Source organism: Lepisosteus oculatus, chromosome 4 (assembly GCF_040954835.1).
Source record: "Lepisosteus oculatus isolate fLepOcu1 chromosome 4, fLepOcu1.hap2, whole genome shotgun sequence".
Classification (NCBI taxonomy): domain Eukaryota; kingdom Metazoa; phylum Chordata; class Actinopteri; order Semionotiformes; family Lepisosteidae; genus Lepisosteus; species Lepisosteus oculatus.
This window is the reverse complement of record NC_090699.1, coordinates 48,432,552-48,459,367: the sequence shown is the minus strand read 5'-3', so window position 1 is coordinate 48,459,367 and position 26,816 is coordinate 48,432,552. Positions and strand designations below refer to the sequence as shown.

Sequence of the window (26,816 nt, the reverse complement as noted above, 5' to 3'; positions counted from 1 at the left end):
GTGAATTATTATACCAACTGCAGCCAACCACCAACCATTCCTACTGCAGCAAGGATTGATGAGGGCTTAATAATGGCAGTTTTCATATCTGATACGTGCCTCAGTATTTCCAAGTAGTTTTCAAGAACAGTGCCTATTTTATTCATTCAACTTTCCCGAATATGTAAAGGTATTGTTTGAAGTTAAACTGATATCCTTATTTCTGTCTCCAATTATTTGATCACAACAATTAATACAGTTTCGATGAGCTTCTATGTTTTAAAACACTTAAAAAAGTGCTCATGCTGTAATGAATAAAACAGTCCTTATCTGATTGAAAGATTTGGTCAAATCATTTTTAACTTGCCCACTATCATCATTGACCTATGTAGCCAAATCGGTTCTAAATACAGTATCCGACAGTTTACAAACTCAGAGTATGAGGAGTGATTGCAGTATCCTAACAACAGAGAGAGTTATTGAAGGAAGTGAACCTGAGGACCACATTAAATTTAATAATTGGACTCTTGTAATCAGAGAAATCCATGTAGCAAACCATTCTCCTTCAAATAAAGAAGAATGTGCAAAGACCTAATTAAAAAAAAACTAAATAAACAAGAAATAATAGGCCAGAAATTAAAATTAAAGTAACATGCTAGTCAGCAGAGTATTAATTGTAGAGTAAAAAAATGAATAATACAGACTTAATGGCTAATGCATGCAAGACACGCAAGGGGAAACATTAGGAAAATAAGTACTGAACTGCAGTGGAATGCTTACCTCAGTCTGGACGAGGTAGTTGCGCTGTGTCCTGATGTGTTTGAGGAAACCGAGGACATTGACTGTGCTTTTATCTTTTATCTGCTGTAACATGCTGTCAATTACAATGTATGTTCCAGTTCTTCCAACACCAGCGCTAGACAGGGGAAAAAGAAAACACATCTTTCAGCATTCACCAAAGAAATTATGTTGAAAATTCTGGCAAGAGGCCTGAAAATTCAGTTCTAAACCCCCAAGCTGAGAAAGCAGGAGTCTGAATTCCTAATGTTAAATGTTTTGTAACTCTAGCTTCCAGTGAGGCTCAATATCGTTTTTCATTAGCTGCAGTCTGGTCTTCTGTCCAGCTGAGGGTTAATGTAGAAAAGCCAAGAATTTATTCCATCATTATCACCTAGACCCAGAAATTGCTAAAGGCCTGAGGAAAACTGTGGGATAGAGTGCTCTCAAATTAATGAATTAAGGCAAAGCTGCTCTCTGCAAAATGCAATGTCGGCTCAGTCCAGTAATTGACTGTGGAAACGGTTAAGCATCTAGAGTCAAGGTCAATTATCAAACATGTTTTCAAACTGCAGTAAGCACCATTATGCTTATTAAATGGTTTTCCCCTTGACCAATTATATACAATTTTATTTTTTCATACTATTCCACATTTGTTTGGTCAGTGAATGGCTGCATAATGTTTGATGAACTGAAAGAAGCACTTTATTTCTGAGGCTCTAACAGTAGGAGCAGACAGTCAAAAATAAGATGCTTAGAGAAAGGATCTCAGATCAGTCAGGAGGTGTCAAAATTGGCAGGGCAACAGTAACACTGCCTGTTTTTAGCAGTTTACTGTATCACTGATGCATTATTAGCAAAAAAATGCATTTCTTTGCTGTGTATATGATTTGTTTCATTTTGAAAAATTTGAAAAAATGGTCACAAAATGTAAAACGCAAAAGCATTTTTTTTCAAACGTACAGTGTAGTCAGGTAGTAATATTAGTGTGATTTTTAAATTATTTTCTTATTTTATGGTGCCAGTGATTACTCAATATTTCGGCACAGGAGAGCATAAAAATAGAATCTGTAAAACAATAATTATCTAGAATCACTAGCTACAGTTGTACCTCAATTATATTTGGGCTCCTAATCAGATCAACAATATTTTGAATTGTCACTACTAATCCAAACTAAACTGATTTAATTTCCAGCTGCCACAACCCTCAAGCAAATACTATTTTCTCTTTCTCCTGTGGAAAGCTTTGTGCCAAAATCTTGTGTGAGTCTGTTTGTCCAACAAATAATGGAGGCAAAAGGAAGTCATAGGTTAGTAAAACATCCTTATTGTGAATATCTTGATGTAAATTTTGGAATTGTTAATCCAGGATCAGCATCTTGCAGGGTTTTCTGTTTTGTGAGGGTAGCTGCTCAATAAGGGGTTGACTATGATATTCACAGTTTAAGAGTAATATCATGAAAATGTAATGTGTCTACTTTTATCTAGCCTAATACATAAGGCATCTCCCAAAAAGCAGAAAGTCATCTATTAATAAGCAAACTAACAGTTTTGGGAAAAGAAGAAGCAGTAAAAAACAGACATCATGTTGACCTTCAATAGTAAAAAAAATCTGAAAGACTACAGATGCACACAAAAGCCATGGTGTGAAATCAGCTATGCTGTCTTCGCAAACCTCCTCTCCTTGCATGTTCTGCAAAGTAGTACATTTGCCTACCTGCAATGCACCAGCACTGGGCCCATGTCTGCAGTCCTGGCAGCTGATGATCTCCTGACAAAGGTCAGGACAGGCAGAGCATACTCTGGCACACCCATGTCAGGCCACTGTGTGTAGTGATACTGGATCACAGTCCGCTCATTTTGACGTCCCTTAGGGTTCCCTTTCTGACCCTAGCAAGAGAAACACACAGCATAAGTAATGACACTGAACAGCAGGAACTCTGATTTCTCCAGGAAACATGCCTCACAAGATGCACACCTTTTTGATTTTTGTATTCCGTATTGTGAAGCGCCGTAACGTGTAGCACGCATGCACTTGGGTGCTCTTCAGTGTCACAATGATGTTTCCGTATTCTTCGCTGTTTTCTGTTGGCCAATACTGATCACATTTTCTCTACATGGAGATGACAACAAGAAGACAGACACCCAGTTAAAATTGACTATTTTCAAAGTGCAGTTACAAAGCTGTTTATTTTCTGAGAGACAAAAGAAAGAAATGCCACAATAATTAATCTCGGAATAAAATGCATTAATCTAAATTGCATGTTAAATTTCCATCAGACAGCGTACTTTCAACCTGTATATAAGGTATGCTGTGTATTTTATTAAATCCAGACATTTTTGGAAGGTTATCTTGCATGTTTAAAATGTATTATTAATTTTTATTTTGAAATCTGGAAGAAAGCTGTACATACCCTGCCTTTCTCGACTAAATTTGTGATCATAACAATGATCCCTGTGTTCTGTTCCCAAATCATCCTCCAAAAGTCTTCAAAAGTGGACTTCAGAGGTCCCTGTGTTGCAATGTAGGCCTTTGACTTGTTGTAGCCCTGAAGAATAAAGAAATAATTAGTACCAGAAAAAAGTTGCACAGCAGATAATATAAAGCAAAAATGTTGTTCGCAAACTTACATCAACATAATTCGCATTAATGTAGTCACTGTGTTTTGCATCCTTTCCAGCTAGAGGGCGCAGTTTCACCCTGCTGTGATCATCTAGAAAAACAAATAAAATACTGTTATTTTTCATGAACACAAAGTTACTAGTTTTCTTTGTTTCACTTTTTGCAGCTCAAAGTTAACTTGTAGGTATTTAATGTATATTGATTGTCACATGATGCAAGTGGAACTTTGTTTTTCAATAACTGGATCCTTTTCAAGGCAAAGCCAAAATGACTGAGCAATCACTCACTCACATTTTCGTAAGTCATTAAAATTACTGTGAATGCTGCTCTATTTATAAATTTTAAGAAGGCGTCTTGCAAATATAGTCCATCTAACTCCCAATAAAGATAATGCAGTATTCCGCTAATGCCACCACCACTTGCATCAATGCACCTCCCTTCTATACTGCCAATTCATTGCTTTCACAAGTAACTCCATCATAAAGGTTTATACATTTTAGTCCTTACACAACCTGCCACAAAATCTGTGTATAGTTGCAAAAAAAAACGAAACAAAAACAGTTTCACATTTAAACACAATTTACATTAGGATATGGTGAACACCCTCCATCATGTCGCATACTGTACATATCAATATACATAAGGTTAAAGTCTTCAAATTTCCATTCACCATCCTTGAATTCACCATTCAAGGAACTTGTAATGATATCTATATTTTATTTTTGCAGCTTGCTGTAGTTGAATCAATATCAGTCTTTGAACAAATGCCTATTTAAACCGTCCTGTGAGCTTTCCTACATAGTTTTTGACAATATTGTACAGTATTACCATGCAAGGTTCTACTCTTACATGCAACAATATTGATGTATCTGTTCTTGTGCTTGTTGTCTGGGTGATTGGAGTGTTCTGCTGTGATCTTCATGTCAGCAGTGCACCGCTGCACTTCCTATTAAAAAAGGGAAACCAGAAAAGAATAAATCATGTTGTTTCAAAATAATCTAGCAAGGAAGGCATCTGTCAGGTAGGCATAGCTTTTCTGTAGCCATCATAATATTGCTCCTCTTTTATGCGAGACACAAATCTCTGAAATTGAGAAAAAGTTGAGCGTTATCCCTTCTGCAAAGAAACATGTACTGTAGAAAGATTGATAAAAATTAGCCTAATATCAAAAATAGGGGATACTGTTGATTTTGCAATAATCTACTGCACTCAAACAGTCAGACAGGTATTTTACATAGCTTCATTCAAAACGTACACTTTGTTCTTTGCATGCAGACCACAATGGGTACTGGGATGAAACTAAACACTGACCTTTTCTGAGAGTTTTAACACTAGAGATATTTGAAACAAATGATACTCTAAGTCCTGAGAAAGTTTTCTTATGTCAAAATCTGGTTAGACCCTTTGCTTGGGTATGTAGGCTGGACTTTATGGTTTATTCCTGTGTTCCCAATCCTGTGTGTTATCAAATACAAGTAGTATTGAGCTTTCTTTATTAAGTGCTTGTACCTATAACCACCCCACCACAGAAAGCAAAAAGCATTCCATAAATAAAATTAAACATAGCCAAGATCAGTACAAAAGCTGCTTTTCATTTCCCTACTCTTGCTCAAAACATCAGAAGCAGTTGGCAAAAAGCTGTTTGGTATTAAATTGCATGAGAAGTCTTGATCATGTAGATTGACTCTGAAATTGGTATTCTAATGATCTATTGTCTTTTTGTCTTTAGAAAGATTCCCTGCTCTAAGAGGATTCTGTGAAATAATCAAACTTCAAAATCAAGAAAAGCTAAAAGCTAAGGCTTTCCAAGCTAAAAAATCATAGCCACCATAAGTATTACAAATAAATATTATTTTCTGTGTGAGTTTGTATGGACACAAAATAAATCAAAACAACAGCTACAAAATCACTGCAAAACTCTAAAACTGTACCTACTGTATTTAGTAATAGTGTACACCTAATTACATTAATTAGTTAATTAATTTTCCCATTAATTAATGGGACAACGCAGACGAATGACTCGCAACATTAGGCGATAAACAGTAGAATTGCAATACATATTTAATAACAGAGTAATTACACCATAAAATTACTGATTTTATAATTACTATACGCACATAATAATTATCACACTATTACATTGTTACATTGTGATTAATAATGTTTGGAATTGTCTTGGAAGTAGTGGTTTTGAAAAGGGGTCTGTTTGTCACTAGCTTTCATGATCTGCCTATGAAAGCACTAAGAGGTTTAACAAACACTGAATCGCCATAGTACTTATTTGTCTGTCAATCTCAGGCATCAGTGCATATTGTACTCACTCTTACGGCAACAATTTCAACCTTTTTCCACCCATGCCACACTTGTCAAAATTATTTATTTGTAAAAACGATTAAATCTCACTACTCACCACTTTTTCAGAAGCCACAAATAAACACGTTATCTTAACTGCCCCATTCACGATGTGATCAAGAAAAGCCTACATTCCAAACACCCTTTTGAGGTTTTCATTAAGTGATCTGTATTTTAATAACAGAATTTTGGATTTTGGATACCATTTTGAGTGGTATTTATTGGTTTTAAATGTTTAAAATATTTTGTTTTAATTTTCATAGATTTGTATACATGCAAACCTAACCTGGACTGACAGCACACAATTTTCATTTGAGAGAGCAACCAGGCAGGGATGCCCTTATAGCTCCATCTGTTTGTCTTCACCTCACAGCCCCCTGACACTGCTGTCTGGGTTGCTTCCAGCACTATTGGCATCTGTTTCCCTGTGCTACTGAATAGAGCAAGGCAACATGCAGATGATGATCCTCTTCCATTCAGGAAACTGATAACACACTTCAAGGAGGCCAACCTCAGAGTCGTTGTCTTTACACTGTTCTTCAGCAACAGTTTTAAAACTGAAACACATTTATGTTCTGTAGTACATATAAACAAAAGCACCTAAAGAATAGTTAGGAATTATATTTGAATGTTTATTCTGAATTTTGTTATTTTAATTTTTATTTTCTAATTTCCAGGAGTGAACAATGTATTAGGGGGATTACCCTCTATATAGCACATTGTCTCACTTTACTTCTCAGCAGCATTCACTATGGACATAAAATACATATACAAAATACAAATAGAAATACGTCTATTAAGATACATAATGAAAGTGATACTGACACCTTTTAATAGAACTGCCATAAAGTAGACGAGAACTTTGCTGCACCAAAATAAGGAGTTTGGAATTTGTGTACGATTCAAAGGATTCTTCAAAAAGATGGTATACTAACAGACAAAAGAAAAAAAAAACACATTTTTAATAGATGGCTGTGGTCTCAGCTGGCACTGGTTCCTGTTACCCATACTGCTGAAGGCAGGGCAAAGTAATTAAACACATGCTACATTGCAATTCATCAGGATGTCACAGTCCACACGGAGGAGAGTTACCTACACAAAACCTATCATATGAATGCTCAGAATCAACAGAGTTCAATCATCAATGTCAAGACAGATTAAGTTAAAGCTTTGAAAAGTAACAATTTACCTGTGGAATTACCATTTACACTTGTTATATTTCCGATGAAAACATATAGAAAATTCAAATTGTGCTCTTAAGTAGTCAGGAATTTCAAACGGAAAATGTGTTAATTTTAAGTTACAATGTTGTGTAAACAAGCAATAAACTTTAGCAAACCAGTCATGCATTAATGCAAATCAAACAACTGTTATAAGGAGTAAAAAACTCAAAATGGAAATCCCTGACACTCTGAAATGCGATTACCAATATTTGTGATGTCGATGTAAACCTAATTTAAGAAAATTAATGCACGCTTCCAATCACAAATTAATGCTAATCTTAGCTTTAAACAAAACTACATATATAACCACAGGGTGGTAGACAACTAAACAGCAACTTGTTGCCATTTAAATAGTACCCAAACACAAAGAGAAAAAACATGCCTATTTTTATACATGATTGCATGGGTGTATTTCCAAGGGTTACTATTTTTTCTAGATAGTTTTGAATGCACTTCCCCACGTGACCTGACAGCAGGAGGCCCTCAATAACCAACTCTTCTCCTTTCAGCACCAACTGCACTGCTGCAAACAAAACCACACAGTAACACATGAGAAAGAACTTGGCTGCTTAATCAAAAGCTTTTGCTCTGCTGCATTCCCATTTTTCTCTTTTCTTACTCCCCTGGCTGAATAAAAGGCTTTAGATTAGACAGAGCACTCCATTGAGAAATACTAGGTCCTTTTCTCTAGGAGCGCTTAAGCCACTTCATGGTGTCCATCAACAAGAACGACATAAAGGCCTGCTGTTCTACAAAGGGAAATCATTAACACACTACTCTCTTTACAGCTACCCCTCACCCCTGGGGAATGCTGGAATTAAAGAAGTTAGTTAAGAGAAACTGACAAGAAATGCTACAGTCACCTTCCCAAACTGACTTCTGCAGAACTGACCTGACACTACCTGAATAATGAAGTCAGCAGGAATTACAGACACTAAAAGCCATAAACATCTATTTTTCCTGACGAGCATTCCATTACTGCCGTCTCTTTATGAGCAGTCTGCCACTTCTAATGAGGTAGCTGCCGTTTTGCTTAGATGGCAATAGCAAATGCCTGATAGGTGACATGCAAGCTAAAGGACAGTCATTATGCCAGATTTATCATTTTAATTTTCTTAACAAGATGAAGATAAAGGAAGGGAAAAAAATCAAATGTAAAACCTAAGCCACGCTACTGTGATTTCTTTAACATAATAAAATACCCCTGGTATTCAGGAACTCTCCAGATATTCCCATAAGGCATTTGATTTAATTCCCTTTGAAATTATGCTTAGAAAATAGAGAATCACAGCACAGCCAGCAGCTGAAGATCAAGGCCACTGATAAGTAGTTTATTATTATTACTTATTTGATTGTGTCAGAACCAGATGTGATCAATAGGGCAGAGTCAGAAAATCATGAATAATTGATAGCCCTGATTCCCATTTGATCATCCCAGTAATACCATGTTCTCAAGGGGAAACATTTATTTTGCACATCATCAACACAGCCATGTACTGCGATGTTCTTGCCCAACCAACCAGTTAGGAGATGGTATAAATGAACAAAATTGCCTCCTTCTAAAACCATCTGCTTCCACTGTTAGCAAGGAAAACACAATCTGACATACAAGAGAGAACAATCCTTCAATAACCTAGCACTGCCTGTACATGCAAGGGCAATGATCAGGTGTACTACATGTTTTAGGGTTATAATTCAAATTGTCCCTTCATCTGGGTGTTGCTACTTGTGGTATTCTTTATCTAAAAATATTTATAAAAAGGTGTATACGAGATAAAGATGTCCCACCTACCATGATGCCAAAAAATACGTACATTTCAAATTATCTCACACAAAGAAATTGTATTTTCAAAGGCAATGCGAATTCTTACCTCAAATTCCTCTGAAAATCCATGTTGGTTATTAGAATAGAGCTCAGAGATGTGCTTCACAAACTGCTTGACTGGAATGGCCTCCATATCGTCTGGAAGACAAAGGAAGAAGAAATAACTGTCTTTTTCCAGGAATCAACCCCATTGCTAGAACTAACAGATCAAATTGCACAGGGAAAAACTAGTAAAGACCAATATTGCAGAACTTGAATATTCTGAAAATCCTTCATAACAACGTCTTAAATATTTAAGAATGACTAATGAACACATGGATTATTCATAACAGCTGGCTTCTGTCTTATAGGTAAAATACATTCATAGCTTTCATCTTGGCAGTCTATAAATGATTAAAATGCAATCCGACTGCAGTTATTCTCCATTCCTAAACAGTTTAAAGCTAAATTTGTTGAATATCCTTATTTTAATGAAGGCCACAAATCTGCTTAGCATGCCGCAGTTGTTTATATGCAAGTCACTTTTTCTGGGAACACATACAAAACATTGCGATGCTATTTACATTACGGGTCTTAAAAGAAATTTCTAAGGCTTCATCTATTGCTGTCAGGAGCTAGAAATTTTAATCTTCTCTTTCCCAAGGTCTTCAACAGCAATTCAGATAATGACATTATTTACCACAAAAGACAAATTAAAGATGACTTGAAAATGCTGATATATGAGACACACCATATTATATAATTAGAGTTGGGCTTTGACAACAGTACTTTGTGAACAACAGTACCAGAATCCCTCTCTCCATTTATTTATTATAAATCTCTACAAATAGATATTAGCATTTTTAGGCATTTAATTAGCACTTATAAACAGGCTGAAACTGAAAGGACAACACTCTATTAAATTTGATCATGAATGCACTAGTTGTAATTTTAGATGGTTCCAGTTTGCAAGGGTCTATTTCCCCCATTCCTTCAATTCTTCAAGAATTTCCTTATTATTCTTTCCATGTTTCCTGCTAAACATCCTTCAGTCTGCTTTGCAAAGTGTTAATGCTCATGTGCCAAGGTCTGCTTGTGTGCTCATTATTATACAGTATATAGCATCAGCAAAATTTCTGTTCAGTGCGTTACTTGACTAGCTCTGTGTCACACACTCACTGCCAACCACTGGAATCAGTAATGGACTAGACTGAAATTCTGCAGATGCCACTAGTTAGCATTTGAAACATTGTTTCAGAAATCAATTTCTTCACATAGATTTGAAATGCTAAAATACTTTAAAATGTTTTATTTGAAAAGCAGCACAATGTATCCACAAATGCACTATGATAGCTTTCTTACAATGATCCTTAATATGATTCTTTTTAAGAAATGGCCAGACGAGATCCTTGGATCATTGATCTACTAAAAATCTAAATTATTTGGCCAAACTCTCTTTTATTTGAAGTTTTTCTTACATTTAAAAGTTATAATTTATGAGTTATATAGTTATAAATTATAGGTGATTAATAAGCAACCTCAAATCTCACCCTCACCATACCAGTAACCATAACATATTATGACACGATGACACTGCCATGACAAATGTTAATAGTTTTGAATATTCATGCACCTGTTATACCATTTGGATCAATAACTATGAAGGAGTATCATCACCATCTCATAGTATCATTCGTTGGCTTCATGAAGACATTTTGATGTTCACTTAAGACCACATTCAAACAAAGTATGACCATGCACTTAGAATATTTCCAACTATATTCCATTTCCAAATAACATTATATTTCTATCATTATAAACTGTGCTCCACTGATTTCAAACCTAGCTTTTATTTCTGACTCATACATATGACTTCTCAATGTGCAACCCTATCTCCTGCTGACAAAGTTAGTATTCAGAGAGCAGAGTGTGAACCCAGTGCTTAGGAAGTGCAAGAACCAGAAAAATTGCAGTTCCAAACCTGTTGATGGGCTGTGGATCTGGCTCAAAATGCCTGAGGGGGATTTGCAACTGGAGATCAATTTATTTACTCAAGTTGAAGAATGCATTCTGCACAGTGGAGGTTTGTATGCACAGTAAAATGTCCCCTCTCTTTTTGATTTGAACATGTCAGACAGCTTTATGTTTTTGAATTTTGAGACTTCCTGACTTTTTATCCTTTCCAAATTTGTACAAAGCAGACATGGGATAGCTGTTTCTTTTAAATGCAAGTGTTACATTGTCAATGTTTTTCTTTCTCTCTACTATCTTAACCTGTATTATTTCTCACAACAAACCCACCCGGCACTGAAGAGTATACATAGTCCTAGGACCCTTGGTCCCCAAACTCCTCTAGTGTGCCTGACATGAAGGTTTGTGCCTGCAGGTGTTCAGGAAGTGTGTGCATGGACAGTGCAAAGGGCATGAGGCATCAGAGCACACAGTGATAATACAGCACAAGTACTTCTCCCTCTTAAACTAGAAGAAGGCATCTCTAGTGATTCAGGAGGCTACCAAGAAGACTCATTTTTGAGACTGGCACTGTAGTATTATGGAGAGGTTTAGGGGCGTACATTTATCATACAAAGAGATCACAGACTCTGAATTGCAGTTTGGCACAGCTTATGTCTGATTTTATCTTTCAAAGGGCATTTTCCGCTTAGTTTTTTTTTTCAGTTCAGCCTGCCAGTTCCACATGAACACTATTCTGTCCAAAGCTAGGACATACATTGTGATGGCTTATGTGATGCACCGCAGACAGATTCCTATATTTTGTCACATCTCATCAGATCAGATTTCACAGCTGTTGAAGAGATACAGTATGACACTGCAACTGTGATTGTTTTAAAATCTTTCAATTCAGCTGAGAGAGAAGGTTAAACAAGGGCACTTAACAAAAATATGCAGTATCCACCAACAACAGTTCAAAGTTTTCACTACACTGTGATGCAGTATGCAGTATCTGATTGTATGCAGTATGTATACCATGCTCAAAATTGATGTTTTTTATTAAGATTTCTTTTGTAATTAATTCTCTGCATCAGCAGATTTAAAAAATTCAACATTTTGTAATACAGTATATTATTATAATGTGCCATGTAGTAATTCGACACAAAATGGACTATGCTTATAATCTCCTGGCTTAAAACCTAGATTTCAAGTCCATAGATAATTTGATGACTTACTGTATACAACATTACATTGCTCTGCTAATACAGGGTGTCCCTGTTTATAGTCCTTAATGGGGACAGGGGGGGCATATTCCCCAGAGGATGTTAACTGATACATAAGAATCAATGTATTTCAATGGTATTAGGGACCAGGACATGATAACATAAGTCTACAGTAGTGTACACTCACATTTTCTGTGTATAAACATTTATGATTATTGTAATAACACATTAAATTTAAATGTAATTTAACCTTGTTTAAAACATTTCAGAAATGCACAGAATGGCATAGTTTATCATGTATGTACAGTACAAAGAAAAAGCAACACAGCCAAATATTAAATTAAACTTTTATGCTTCATAAAGTAACATTTAATACTGTGTATACAGTATGACAAATAACATCTAATACCGCATAGTCATTTTTTTATATTTTAAACTTATCTAGTAATGTAGTCTGCTTATGCTTCTGTTCTCAGAACTTTTTTTGTTACAGTGCTTTATGTTAAGAGGACATAAAATCAGGGTATAGAAAAAATGTAAAACATTACATAAACAACTCAAATACCTATACATTATAAAATAATATATTAATAATATATCTATGATGATTTTTATATAAGAACAGCAAATATGCAATTAATTTACTAGAAATTTGCAATTTTGTTTACACTATGGACAGGTTTTAAAGTGGAGTTTATGTCCATTAGACAGCAGGTCAGGGAATTTTTATGTCCACTGTCACAAAAAGTCAATAGCGAAAAGCAGGGTGACCCTAAGCAGGGATCCCTTGTATCACTCATTATCAATACTGCAAAACATTTTTATTAATATGATCTCATTTTCTTCAAAACTATCACTTACTAGACTCCAGCAAAACAATGATGGTACTATCAAGTCATTGAAATAAGAAAAGGTCAAAGAGTTGTATCTGTGGCTCACAACAAATAACTTTGTAAAACTTGATATTAGTCTCTATAGAGTCTCACCACTATGAAAATTGGCAGAAATCCATTTCAAATCCATAATGTGAATATGTAAACTTGTCTAGAATCCCTTTAAACAGACTTTATTTAATCTTGAAAAAGTGCCAAATCTGTGCTCCATCCATTATCATATAATTATTTACTGCTAATAAGAGTTACAACAACCTGGAGCCCATCCCAGAAGCACAGGGGTACAAGACCTTACTGCACTCTGAACGGAATGCTAGTTCATTAACAGGTCCACAGATACACAGCAACAATTTAGAGACAGCAGATAACAGAACCAACATGGGCAGTATGAGGCACATGGAGAAAACCCATGTGGACCCAGGGTGAACATGCAGACTCCACAACAAAGTTTATCCACCATCCAGTATTTAATTCACGTTCCAAGAGTTGGGAGGCAGCAAAGCTACCACGTAAAAACCTTAGCCAAACGATATAGGAATAAAAGCAATAGTGCTTACAGGGCGAGTGATCAGAAAACTAGCATTTCAATATAATACCCTTCAACTCCAATTTATGAATAAAACAAGTAAGCCAAATGGTGGGTATCATCCCCTGGGAGCTTCAAGCTGCCTGAACAAAGTCTGTTACCGTAAATGCTGGCATCTTGCCAAATGAAAATAAACTCAGAAATATTGATATGATTTTTAGTTGCCAGGTTTACTGGCTACTTAAGCACATGAGAATACTCTTTTGCATTTTTGTTACACATTAATCACTCTGAGTTAATCATATTTTCTGCATCCTAAGCTCCTTTCATATTCTTAGCCCTTTTACTTCTTATGCTTCAAGCCTATCTGACCCAGCAGAAATTACTGCTCAACATTAATGCTGGTAGAACTGGTTCCCTCGTGAAGCTTATCCTGACATGGGATTCTGAGCCTTTTGTGGGACCTGTCGCCCTGCCTTGTCTAGAAACCTGAGCTTTCATCATGGCAAGGAAGCAAGGAGAACAGGGTTGGGGTTAGCAACTGCCGGCAGACAGCTGACTCTTCCACAACAGCCAGGGGCCTGTGTATTGTTTTCAGTTTTAATTCTCACAAAACATCTATGTGAATCGAAAAGGAACAAATGAAATACTAACAGCCTAATGCAGAGCAGCCAAGGAAAAGCTACATTTATTCATAATCATCCCATTAACCTTTTTTTCAATTCCGCAAACTTATCAAAACGTATTGATGCAAATACATATATTACTCTTGATGTTCCACAGGAGCATGGATGGACATTAAGACTTTTTCTGCCATGCATCAATATTGTGTAACGCTACATCGTACAATTAAAAACACATGCATCAACTTCAGTTCACAACAGCAAATTATAAGTAATGATGCTTTAAAATTAAAGACAATTTTTATGTAAAGTATAGTGTTAATCCCCTCAAACAAGCAACCAAAGAGTTATTTCACCCTCTTCCCATCAGCTAAAATGTGAACGCAATAAAAAGAGAATGTCTTGATGGATTTTTCATTGTGAGAAACATAAAAAATCTATGGGATATAAACAGTTTGCCATAGAGTTTAACTGCTTTTCTTCTGTAGTTCTTCCTCTTCTAACACATACACTTGCCGCTTAAAAGATAGAACCTATTATTTTAACTGGATAAAGAAAAAGGGTTATCTAATAAAAATCCTAGATGGATAGTCAATAATGACAACTTATCCTGCCAACAGCTGTCCTCTTTAACTAAAGCACATAGTCATAAAACAGACAGTCATTACTCTGGCATTACTTAAAGAAGCAGTATACCTCTTCCTATTGACTAGATGTCACTTTAAATTGGAGCCCAGAAGTGAAAGAAAAATTTGATGAGAATAATCACCCTAAAAAATGAATACATATTGTGTGAATACGGCTTTTATGCAAAATGGCTTAAGTTGAAATAGGACTAAACTCTTGTCCAATAAACCTAGGAAGAAATAGGGAGTCCCTTATTAAAAAGGACTGTTATTGACCTAAATTTTGCTCACATGTCACCAATGTGATGGAGTGTACCTGCTGTATATTACATTCAACAATTTCTATATTGCACGGCACCCAAGCAAAATGACAGCCTATAAGAGAAGTTGCAATATACACAGTTTAATCCAATTAACAGTACACCTTTGTTTGAATTATCTTCATTTTAGCATTATGGAATGTCAATCCATTATTGAAGCACCATAGCTTGCATCTACATTACTGAACACTGGACTAACTACTATCTAAACATGCCAAACTGTATGAACAGAAGCTGGGTATTTTAGCTTAAAATGGAAAAAGGTGATTCTGAAATTCTACAAGTTTCTTCTGAGTGAAAACGGTCACTTCAAGATACATTGTCAATGAGAACTGTCAATTAGAAATCTTGAGAACACTGCTAAAAATTTGTTTAGACAAAATGGGAGAACAAATTTTAAAATATATGCAAATACAGTGACTTTTATTCTTGAAGCTGGAACACAAACAGGACTGAAAACTAAACTAAGACACACTGCAGAACATGAGATCTATGTGTTACAAATGTATACATTATTTATATGAACAGGCAGTTCCTCAAACTTGAAATGAACATATTGGTGTTTTGACACCTTTCCTCATAACCTAGGTACTGGATACAGAGCAGAACATGGAATACCTGAGAATTTTGCAGTGTTTAAACCTCCTCCTTGCTTACCTGGTATTGGTATAACTGGTATGCTTTCATTGGGTACCACTCTGGGAGAGCTGCTGTCCTCCACATAGAAATGAGCTGTCTGGAAACACCTCCTGTCAGTAAAGAAGACAGAAAATCACACAGGTATGTCAGTGCACTTATTCTGCATGACGATCACAACGAAAGCACCAGTGTTTCCTAGAAATAGATTGACAATCTTATTGGAAAGTTAAGCATTAATGTTTTAAATAATTTAAAACTTCCTGAGGCCAAAGTGCCTCCTTCACACCTAAAAATATATAGAGTCCATATATAGAATGAGGGAAACAAGACAATTTATGCATTAAATATGCATTTAAATACACATGCATTCTGACATGTTCCAGTTTCAAAACAGATGTGTATTTATCCACATGCACTCACTGCATCTTTAAGCATGCCTAAACTGAGAACTGTATCATTTAAGACACAAGACAACACATTACGATTCCTATCACTTCTGCTTTGTTGTAACAACCTGACCTGTCAATGTTAATGCTAGATGGCAATCGGGGCTAATCCTTGAGCTGGCTTTAACAAAAGTTTCATAACTGAAACTGCACCTGCAGCAAAGCTGCCCAGACCCACAAGGAGCCATGAAGAAAGTGAATTACAGATACTGCAAAGGAAAAAATCAATAGGAATGTTGCTGGATGGCCCAGAGAGCAGCCTGAGTCGGAGGCTGTTGTCTCTGATAATCTGATAACACCCCCCCCGCAGATAAACAAAACCAAATTTAACATATCACTCGCCACCTCCCTAGAGCAGTGACAGCTCAGGGCTCATTTAACCCTCCCCCTTGTCTGTTACCTGTACTTGATGCACAATAAGGAGCACAGGCTGGTCATCATAGAGAAGGCACTGAGCAGAAGAGTGGTGAGAGCTCCAAACAGCCTCTGCATGGTGCTGCTGACTGAGGCTGGACTCCCAGCGCAGGCGTCACTGCTCGTTGCTGCTTTAATGACTTGCTGGGGGCCGGAACTGAATATCTAATGAGCTTCTGTTTGCTTGGAGAGCTGCTGCAGCTCGGACTACCTTGACAAGAGGAGGGACTTTCAGCCTACGGGGGCGCCTGATGCTCTTGAATAGAATTAGATGGCACAGTGTTCTCCCTCTCCCCTTAAACTGTTTTCCGGCACCTGCTCCTGCATCCACCCTGCTCCCAGATTCGTGCCATAATTGTCTGCTTTGTTCCCTTCAGTCAATGAAGTCAAACAATAGATCTGGGGACTGAAAAGCCCTAGGACACTTACACATTGTAAACACCTTTTCTTTCGCAAGAACAGAAGCTGTAGCCAAAGGATGGAAAACGCACACACTCTCCATTCCTGTATGTAATGCTAAGGCACCGTTGATCCCGCAGTGCCACCCATACAACCATATAGCAAGCTATAAAGAATCTAACAAGATTCTAACATTAAATCGGCAATGAATATATGCAGTACAGTACTTATTCATAAAGATAGAAAGCTAGCTAGAAAAACTAAAATACGGTAAAACAAATAATCTTAAGCAGCAATGCTACATAATTGAAATCTGAAATAAAAAAGACAGCAGATTACTGCCATCTGGTTCTGTGCTTTCAAAGTTCAAGATTTTTTTTTAATTGGCAAGAGTTTGCCTATTATACCACTCAACCCTCAACAATTCAGCTGAACGCACAACTGAGGGCTATAAACAGGGGTTACAGTACATACAAAATAAACATGAATAATTTAATCAACTCTCAGCAATATTTAAAGCAATTTTCACAAAGCAATTTTCCTACTACAAATAACTGCTTATAATAAATTGCGCCAACTTAGCCTTTAGTATGCGAGAAGTTGCACTTTTTTATCACACTATGCTAACATAAATACTCCACTCCGTATTTTATGGGTTTTACCAAGCTTTTCATTAGGGCTTCCTCCCTACCCCTGTAACTAAATGCCCTGTCCGGAATTTATTCACGATGAAAAATGTTCCAGAAATGAAAATTAAAAAATGAAAAAAGAATCAGCGCTACACACAGAACACTCAAATGTTCTCCCACAGATAAAGACAAATCGAAATAAGTATTAAACCCGATAATCATATTCACGTGGGTAATTTACACCCCAGACCATTTTAAACACATGAGAGATCATTTGCTATGCAATCGGCCAATGGATATCACACCTACAGCACCTCTAGAGTAAAAAAAAGAGGAAAAAAGAGTGTGCAATAGGTCGTGCAGCAAGGCCAATGCCCTCAGGGAACATGCTGTGTCTAGGGAACCATCAGAGACCAGACACTGCTTCTGTCACATTATAGTGTTCCTGGAATAAAAAAGCAAATTGCTGCTGAGTTGGAACCAAATGTCTTTACAGCTGATTATTATTTTATTTTTTCAGCGACTGCAGTGTATATACTGTTAAAACCGAATACAAAGAAGTCTCACAAACAGGTGAAGGGGCTGTTTGAAGTACTGTGCTGGCAATGGGGCTATAGAGAAACAGAAGCAGCTAAGCTTGATGAGCCTCCTATCATATCTGGCATTTTCCTGAAGCCTGATGTTCTGAAAGCTTATATAAAGTAAACATGACTGGGTTTAAGAACTCTTCATAAATGAGGGTCACCAAACCCCCTTCTATTAGTCAGTGACTGCATTATGAATTCATGTTAATTATTTTAGACTCAACTAACCAGTATTTCACTCTCAACTTAGATGAATCAAATATTGAAGAATAGAAATCCAAACTTATAAGAACCTGCCATCTTATATTATTGCTAATGTTTACCATTACCAATGAATTACATCCTAATGCAACTCACATTATTAAGGTAAGGATTTGAGTCAGAGTATTTGAGAAAATGCACGAGCTCTGAATTTGTTTCATTAGGTAGTTCTTGGCAGGCAAAGCAAAAACCAATAGGCTTAAGGTTTTCTTTATACAAAGCCAGCAAATAAATGCTTCCAATAAACCAAATACTGTAATATGTACAATTCTAACAAAGCATAAAGCAAACCACTTTAATAAAAAGTCTGTGAACATATTTTCATAAGCATACGAAAAGTCTATAAAAAAATGCACACAGGAGTACAAGGTGTTATTCAATTGCACAAAGACTATCAATACACAACCAGGAACTAAATATTTGCTTAAACCCGCCTACCTAATCTCTAGCACTAATGCCTTAATTAGGCAGCACCCCTATCTCAGCCCCCTGAGTCTGAAGAAAGCTGAGCCACTTTATTTTCATAAGCCTATAAAGGCACATTTCTCACCAGCAGTCAGGAACAAATTAACCTGCATGTTACTCTAGCCTCACCAGTTAAAACTTCGTTACCAATTTGAAATAAATATTGGCACCATCTGCGTTGGTCACATACTCATTTCACAAATGGAAGGACACCAGTTTGCAAACAGCGAAGCTGGCCTTGTTTCTTGTCAGTTCACTCATTTGTCTTATTAAAATGCAATAGTCTAGTTCAAGAGAAACGGCTGGTGCATAACTTTCAAGTTAAAAAAACATTTTTAATATATTCATTAATTTTAAATCATATTGTAATTATCACAATACCATGGACCTTTCATTGAAAGGACTGGTTACTATTTTTACTTGAATTTGTTTTTGTAAAAATATACATTCTAATTTTGTCTCCATTTTCTTTTTAAATGCAATTTTTATTTTTTAATGTATTGGAAATCCACACCTCATTATACTATGGAAGAGAAAGTTTTTCCAGGGAAACTGGAGTTTTCATAGCAAAGGGAAAACATATTCTTTACTCCAGTTAGCACATAGCTTTTGTCTGTTACACATGTTTAATCCAGCTTTTGAAAGCATCATGCAGCATGTTTTTAGAAACCTCAGTCATTCTTTTTTTTTACTAATGAGCAGAGGCCACTCTACTGAAAAGCCCGACAGGACACCTCAGAGCACAGCCAGCAGCAGGGGGTCTGGTTGCCACAGCAACGGACAACTCGTGAATTTTGATATGCCCCTGCGAAGCCAGTTTGGTAAGACTCAACTAGGGAAAAGTTGCAAAGGAATTAGGCATTAATGATCATGTGACAGGGCACCCACAATACACAGCTGCACACAGTTGTGTCACAGGCTCGTGCAACAACTGTTCAGAAAAGGAATACTTATTTGATACTAAAAATATAAAATTCTAAAGCTAAAGTTATAAATTATCTTCACACAGACATCCAACCCTTTAAGATTCAAGAGAAAATCAAGTCTGTCATACATACAAACTTAAAAAAATGACTAGGCAATATAAAGAGCACTGTAGAGTGTGTGAAATTCTAAATCACAGCAAACGTTTTCATGTTGAATTGGTTTTGTCATGCCTTTCACTGCTGGTAAGTCAAAGCCCATTTACAAGACAGCATATAACATGTGTGATGGGTAAAACAGACAGGAGAAGAGACACTTCACAGATATGATGCCCCGCAAATGATGGTAATGGCTAAGTAATGGATCCCTAAGGAAAGTCGTCACTGCTCTCTTTCCAGCTTAGTGTCAGCAGAGCACAATCACTCAGCTTTAACCTGGGTTCTCTCTTCATCGGAGTCATTAGACAGGCCTAATCAGAACCTTATGATAGTAATTTTCTAGAGATTAATGAAGATAATATTTCCCTCGCAATCAGTGCAATTTGCCTTCATCTTAGTAATACCTCCAAATTACAACCAAAGCAACGAGAATCTAACGAATCCAAACACATTAACCACACTGAAAATAAACTGTAGCATGCAAAATTGTATCTTTTCACCGTCTCAACCTCTGTATGATTCAGAACTAGTACTGAAAAAAACTTTTTCGTATTAACTGTTTAAGAGGAGGGATAGAGATAAAAGTCAATAAACTATTAAAATAGGGACCAGCAAACATTACGTATGTATATTTTGCATCTCCTTCTGGTGACCTAAAATATAATGTACACTTTGGTACATTTCTTGTACTACTTAATAAGGTGATGGCATAAAATGTAAATTCCAACTATACAAAGTATTATTCTCCATATTAAATCAAGGACAAAACATTTTCCCTTAAAACCTCAGACACACACAGATCTCTACAGAACAATGAGGCTGCAGTGATGTCTGCCTTGTATTCAATATTCAGGACTTACCTCCAGTATACCAGCACAGCCACCAAAAGAATGAGGCACACAAAGGTCAGAGCGGAGACAACAACCAAAGGGATGATCCACTCCATCTTGTTTGAAACATACGAGGGATGCCTTGTCATGTTGGAAACAGTATTTCTTTCTGTAGGTTAAATGAAAGGCAAATTATTAGTGGGCATATTGAGGTTTACATACGTACTAAACAAGAATGAAAACAGGAACTAGCAAAGAGAATACAGCCTTTCCCTGCGTCTTTCCTAAAGCCTCAAAGTTTTATATTTAAGCTGAATAAAAACATACATAAATAAAGGTAGGGTTTTGTAAAGAAGCGCATCAGGAATGGTCATGACAGACAATTAAATAACTGTTGACGAAATAATTTATGCAGTTCTCTAGTTAGCCTCTTAGATGTAAAATGAGGTCCTCTAAGCTTCATATGGGGTTTGAAGATAGTCCTCCCCAGTGCTGTTGTGTGTTAGAGAGCCTAATGAATACAACTCTTTACTGTCATAGAATTGTATGGGACATACTACACATGGGAGGCATAGTGGTGCATTATAGTTAGCATTGCTGCCTCGCAGTGCTGGGGTACTGGGTTCAATTCTTGGAGTGATATATGTGTGGAGTTTGTATGTTAACCTTGTGTTCACATGAGTTCCATCTGTGTGCTCTGGATTCCTCCCACGGTTCAAAGACATACTGGCAGGTTAATTGGCTTCTGGGAAAACTGGCCTTAGTGTGAGTGTGTGCGTGTCTGTGTGTGCTCTGTACAGAACTGCCTTGCACCCACTGCTTGGAGGGATAGGCTCCGGCTTCACTGTGACCCTGTATTGGATAAAGAGGTTAAAAATGGATGTACGGATACTATAAACATATACTGCACAAAAGCAATATTTCTCTCCAACTTAGTTGGTATGCATTTTATCCATTCAGCAACAAGAAAATAAATGGTCACTTAGAAGTGCTACACCCAGTTTCATTTTTTAAATAGTATTGTACCTCATGCTTAATAATCATAAGAAAAATAAAAAAACACACAGCAGCTGTTAAAGATGGAACAGATTATGACCATTTTACAAAAGGGATGTTTACAGCAGCACCTACCCGAGTCAGACTGCCCTGTGCAGTTCAATCCTCCCATTCTTTAACAGTGTTAGCATTCATTACCACAGTGTAAACAATGAAGTCCCGAGGATCCACTTAATTGGCTTTTCACAGCCTGAAGCCGGTGTGCTGATAATCTGAATCTGAAGTCTGAATTTGCCATATAACGTGTGGATCCATACTGGAGAACAACACAGCTTACCCTGCCTGAGCCATGTGTATTCAAATGTTATCTAAACCGCAAAGACACACACAAGCAAGTCAGTTGTTACTTTCTTTGGCAGGGAGAGCTAAAAATGGAGCTAAGATTTCATATGGCGACAGCTCTGTTCTCCTCTGGTCTCTCCACGGTCTAAAAGTAGGCCAGTGCTATGCTCATTGAAGTAATGGCCTTTAACAGGCGGGTCTAGCTAAGGTGCTAATCAGAGTACAGGGAGGGCAGTGTGAGCAGAAGAATGAGAAACAGACATGGACAGACATGGGCCGTAGTGTGTTCTTGAAACACACAATCAATAAATGACATGTTAAAAGACCTTAATTAGCCTCTCTTAGCAACCAATTCACCAGGATAAAGAAAAAAATGTGGAGAAAATAATTTTCTCATTTCATTTAAATTTTACTGTATGAAATTTTGTGAACCTGACAAATTGTGTCTGAGTGTTTCTTATGTCAATATGATTAAAAAAACAAAAGCAGCAACGTTATGCCTCACTCACTGTCATGTATGCTTATGTCTTTGTGAAAAAGTCTGTAGACGGGAAACAGCTAAACGTCCAGACTGCTCCTATTTTCACAGCAATGTGAAACAAGGAAGGAGAACCTTTGCCTATATCGCCCTCAGACTTGGTTGACGGTTCTGTGATGACGTATGAAGAAATCAAAGTTGTAATTGAAACCAGAGGCTATTTCCGTCATAACAGTGTGCACAAGAATATAAGCAAATCAGTAGGCTTAAAGATCTTTACTGACAAAACTACTGCACTTACTGTACAGCTGTGTGTGATGTAAGCTTTATATTTCATCTCACACTGAAAGCAGTTTCTATTTAAAACCACAAGCAAATACACATTTGTGTTCTTGGCAGAGGAATGACTAACTGTGCACTACATGAATGTGTTTGAATTAAAAAAAAAACTTTTATCCCCAAGAATTTCTCATGCATGATTATCATATTAATGAATACAAATTAGTTATCAGGCCCTTAAATATACAGAGATATAAACAGATATTTTGTATTAACCTGCCACCAACATATTTATAGACACATGTGAACAATTTCTGGTTATTTATAGGCTGTGATCATGTTTGTTTAACAAATGGACAAAGATAATTCAAAGTGTAACTTCTTGTCAGATTATCACTGGCTGCATAGTTTAAATATGAAGCTGCAGATAATTATGACACTGTTTCTGTATTCGAGTGCCACGTTCTCTATTTGTTGTTTTTCACAACTGTGATTTATTTACATTTATGTCTTCACACTGTGGACAGATATACAGTGCATACACAATTACATGTATATTGTAGAGTATGGCATCGCTTAATCCTCTGGCCAGCTGAATTACAAGTCCAATATCTCATGGCGGCTTTCAAATTGCTAGAACAAATCCACCATCAGCTTGTGGGTTTATAGTTGGCAAGTATCCCTAATCCAGGCTTGTGTCTGCAAATTTCCCTTTGAATTCTACCATATATCTTTTTCATGTATGGGATAATCTCTTTAAAAAATGTGCTATAACCACCATCAATATAAAACACATATACATTTTTTGTTCTCAGATCATTCACTGCTTTCTGCACAAAAATATCACAATTGCCACCAGAACAGTGGTCATTTCACTATTGAACCAATACTGAATTAACTTCATATAATTACTGGCAACACCTTAGTGCTACATATTTCCTGCCCACAAAACCACTAAGAAACTAACAGTCTTTCCCTTGCAGCATGTTGCTAAAAGCCCATTCAGATAGATTTATCCAGCTCACTGTGCATTAATCCACTTTATCATAAATAACTTAAATGTACTTCACATGGAGTCTGAGATACTTGACTTTAAAGTGCTCTGCGGATTGTCACGTGGGACAAAGAAAAAATCACAAGTACAAGTAAATAGCAAACTGTATAGTTTAGGAAAAAAATACTTTATTTTTATAATTTCTTCAAGCAAACTTTTTCGGAGTGTTGTTAATTGCAAGCGGGTCAAAGTATATCGACTGCTGCAGTGTTTCGTTTCATGTTCAAGAGCCAAGAAAAACCAAATGCTCCTTGGAACTTGCCAGGAAAGCCAGACCACACAGCTGCCACAGAGAAAACCTTTTCTACTCTTCGCACACTTGCCATCTTTTATCAAATCATTTGCTCTTTTGTAATATTATATTTATGACAGAACACTATCCAGCTTTTTGCTAAAGAGATACTGCTGTGCAATTCTTAGCCCTGCAGCACAGATTTAATTGCTGGGATGAATTTTAAGCAGCTCAATGGAAAAAAAACAACAGAAAAAGTAAAATAGGTGTGAACAACACTGACAGGCCAGAATCATTGGCTGGCACAAACACCCCAGGCTGCCTCATCTTCCCAAATGGGACACAACAGGACTGACTACTGACACAGACACTCACTGGCTCTTCTGTCATCCAAAGAAGAGATGCTCATCATTTCAATGTGCGTAGCTAGAGCTTCAGTGGCAGAGCTATCCAGATGGCTGTGCTGATTGATAATGATGTGGCCGTACACAGAAAACATGCTTTCATGGTGCCCTTTCACGTCCAGCAGACAGCGTGCTGGATTACAGTCCAGGTGGCACACAGTCGCAGCACTTCAGTCACATGATCTGGCCAAGAGCCCACTTTACAAGCTCACATACCCTCACGGCTCAACTGAATCAAGGAAGACGCCAAACAGTACTAAACTGTGTCTGTCCACCTTTAGACCAGACTGCCTTTCTCTATTTTGAAATGTATGCGTCCAAGAAAAAAAGAAAGCCCAAAACCTCTTACCCTGGTGCAGGGAAGCATCATGCTACTTTACAGCTTCTTCAGTTTGCTGCAATTAAGTGTCTGGGGGTGGGGGAGCAGCACACAGAATGGCAATTATCACCCAGTGGAGTGATGATGGATAATCAATATCTCAAACTGTGCCCCCAAGTGCTGCTCTGAAGCGTGTTCTGGGGAGCTGACAACAGGTGAGTCTCAGAACACAAGTAGCTGAATGTTAATAACAAATTCCGGGGACTGCAGCAGGCAGGGGTGGTCACACAGGGCAGTGTCCTGTGTGGGAGCAATTTATCCCCAGCCCATGATTTGATTTTGGAGAACAAAAAAGATTTTGAACGGTGGATCATTGTGGGACATCCAGAGAGAACCTCATGAACCTACTCAGAAATTGTCACAACTCAAAAAGGTGTAAAATCCAAGAGTTACTATCAAAGTATTTACGGCACTAGATGAAAAAGAACTTATGTACAAGAACACTCCCTTTTTTCTTTTTTTGGCAAGCATCCTCAAACAAAGAATTAAAAAAATTCTAGATGGATATCCCGAGCCAGGTCCGCCAGACAGCTTCCCCTTATTTATAACCGTTCCACTTAAAATTAAAATAATAACCTGGTGCTCCCAGGTGGCTCCACTAGTAAAGGTCCCTATTCTGATTGCCGGTAAGTGTTGGCGACATCAGAACAGCACACACCCCAGTGTGGAATCTCATGTACGTTCCCACAGAGTGTGGTGTGTCAGAAAATGAACGGCTCAGTGGATGAGTACTGGTCTCACTGCTGTGAGCCGAGATGTAAAGACGTAATGCGTGATCACACACGTAGTGAGTATACAAATTACATAATTGAAATTCTAAAAATCCAACTATAGCTGCATCATAAGAATCTAAGCTGACATTACTTGTCGGAAATGTTTCTTGATAGATCATATATGGATTTTATCCTTGATGTTTTCCTTAATATCCATGAGCTTGTGTGAACTCCATAAGGAAGGTAAAGATGAGACCAACTGTACTTAGTATGAAGTAATAAGCTAGTTTTTCATTTGATTAGAAGGTTTTGTAAGGTTGCCAAATAACTTTATTCAATTATGGACTATTGTTACCACAGGCTACTATTATTCTGTGATTATCTATTAGCTAGCGTTATTTTACTACACATACTGTATAAGTCATGTGACAGTGTGTAGCAGGAGGCACCGCGGCGAGCACCAATAAAAGTCAACGCCCCGGGCAAGGGGAAGGAAGTGTCACGATTGTAGTCCCTCCCCCTTAAGGGCGCTCGGCTCTTCCTTGTTTGCCTCATTCCCTGCACCTGTTCCTTGTTCTAGCCTCCTTTAAGCCCCCCTTAAAAGCCAGGTGCTGACATTAATCCGGGCTCTGCATCTGATTTCCATATCGTGCGAGCCCGGGACCTGGTTGCGCATGGCTCCGTTATGTTTTTAAGTTTCTATGCCTGTTCCTGTTTCCCTTGCCTGTTCCGACCCGGTTCCTGTTTTTAAATCCCTTGTCTTGGATGGATCACCTGGCCATGGACTTTTGCCCATATTTTGGATTCGCCTATGGACTTATTCTTTGGATTGTTTGCCTCGGCCACACCTTCCCTGTACACCAGCGCACCTAGGACATGCCCCCGTCTTCATTCCCGTCTCCTGCATGACTTTTTCCCTAGTGTTTCCACACTACTTTGGATTGTGTCGTCCGCATGGGGTCCAGAAAGAACGCTTTCAGCAGGGACCAAACATAATACAAAAAGAGTGAAAAAAAATGAATAAAAAGGCAAAAAGAAAGAGTACCACTGGACTGCGTTACCTCCAGGCTGGGCTTACCCTTTTTAGTGGGGTCCAGCCTGGTGAGCAGGGCGCCTAGGGTAAAAACAAAACAAGAACTGTTGTGTAACAACAAAGGTGCGTGTGCGTCTGCCCCAGTGAAATTGTGTGATGGGACAGGCCACAAGAAAAAGAAAACCTTATGCAGGTGCAATCCCCTCCGGGACTGTCAATGAAAACTCCCCCCTTCCAG

General features: G+C 37.4%; 1 protein-coding gene across 1 annotated transcript in view; it reads right to left on the bottom strand.

Moving 5' to 3' along the window:
• ptprga (protein tyrosine phosphatase receptor type Ga) overlaps positions 1-26,816 on the bottom strand; it is a 259,162-nt gene that overhangs the window by 15,744 nt on the left and 216,602 nt on the right. Inside the window, exons 13-21 of the mRNA XM_015347265.2 lie at positions 20,699-20,837; positions 15,577-15,668; positions 8,826-8,917; positions 4,229-4,325; positions 3,388-3,470; positions 3,171-3,305; positions 2,735-2,869; positions 2,474-2,646; positions 760-895 (exon numbers count right to left, since the gene is read on the bottom strand). Of these exons, the coding sequence (XP_015202751.2) occupies positions 760-895; positions 2,474-2,646; positions 2,735-2,869; positions 3,171-3,305; positions 3,388-3,470; positions 4,229-4,325; positions 8,826-8,917; positions 15,577-15,668; positions 20,699-20,837 (1,082 nt within the window). The remainder of the gene's footprint in view (positions 1-759; positions 896-2,473; positions 2,647-2,734; positions 2,870-3,170; positions 3,306-3,387; positions 3,471-4,228; positions 4,326-8,825; positions 8,918-15,576; positions 15,669-20,698; positions 20,838-26,816) is intronic.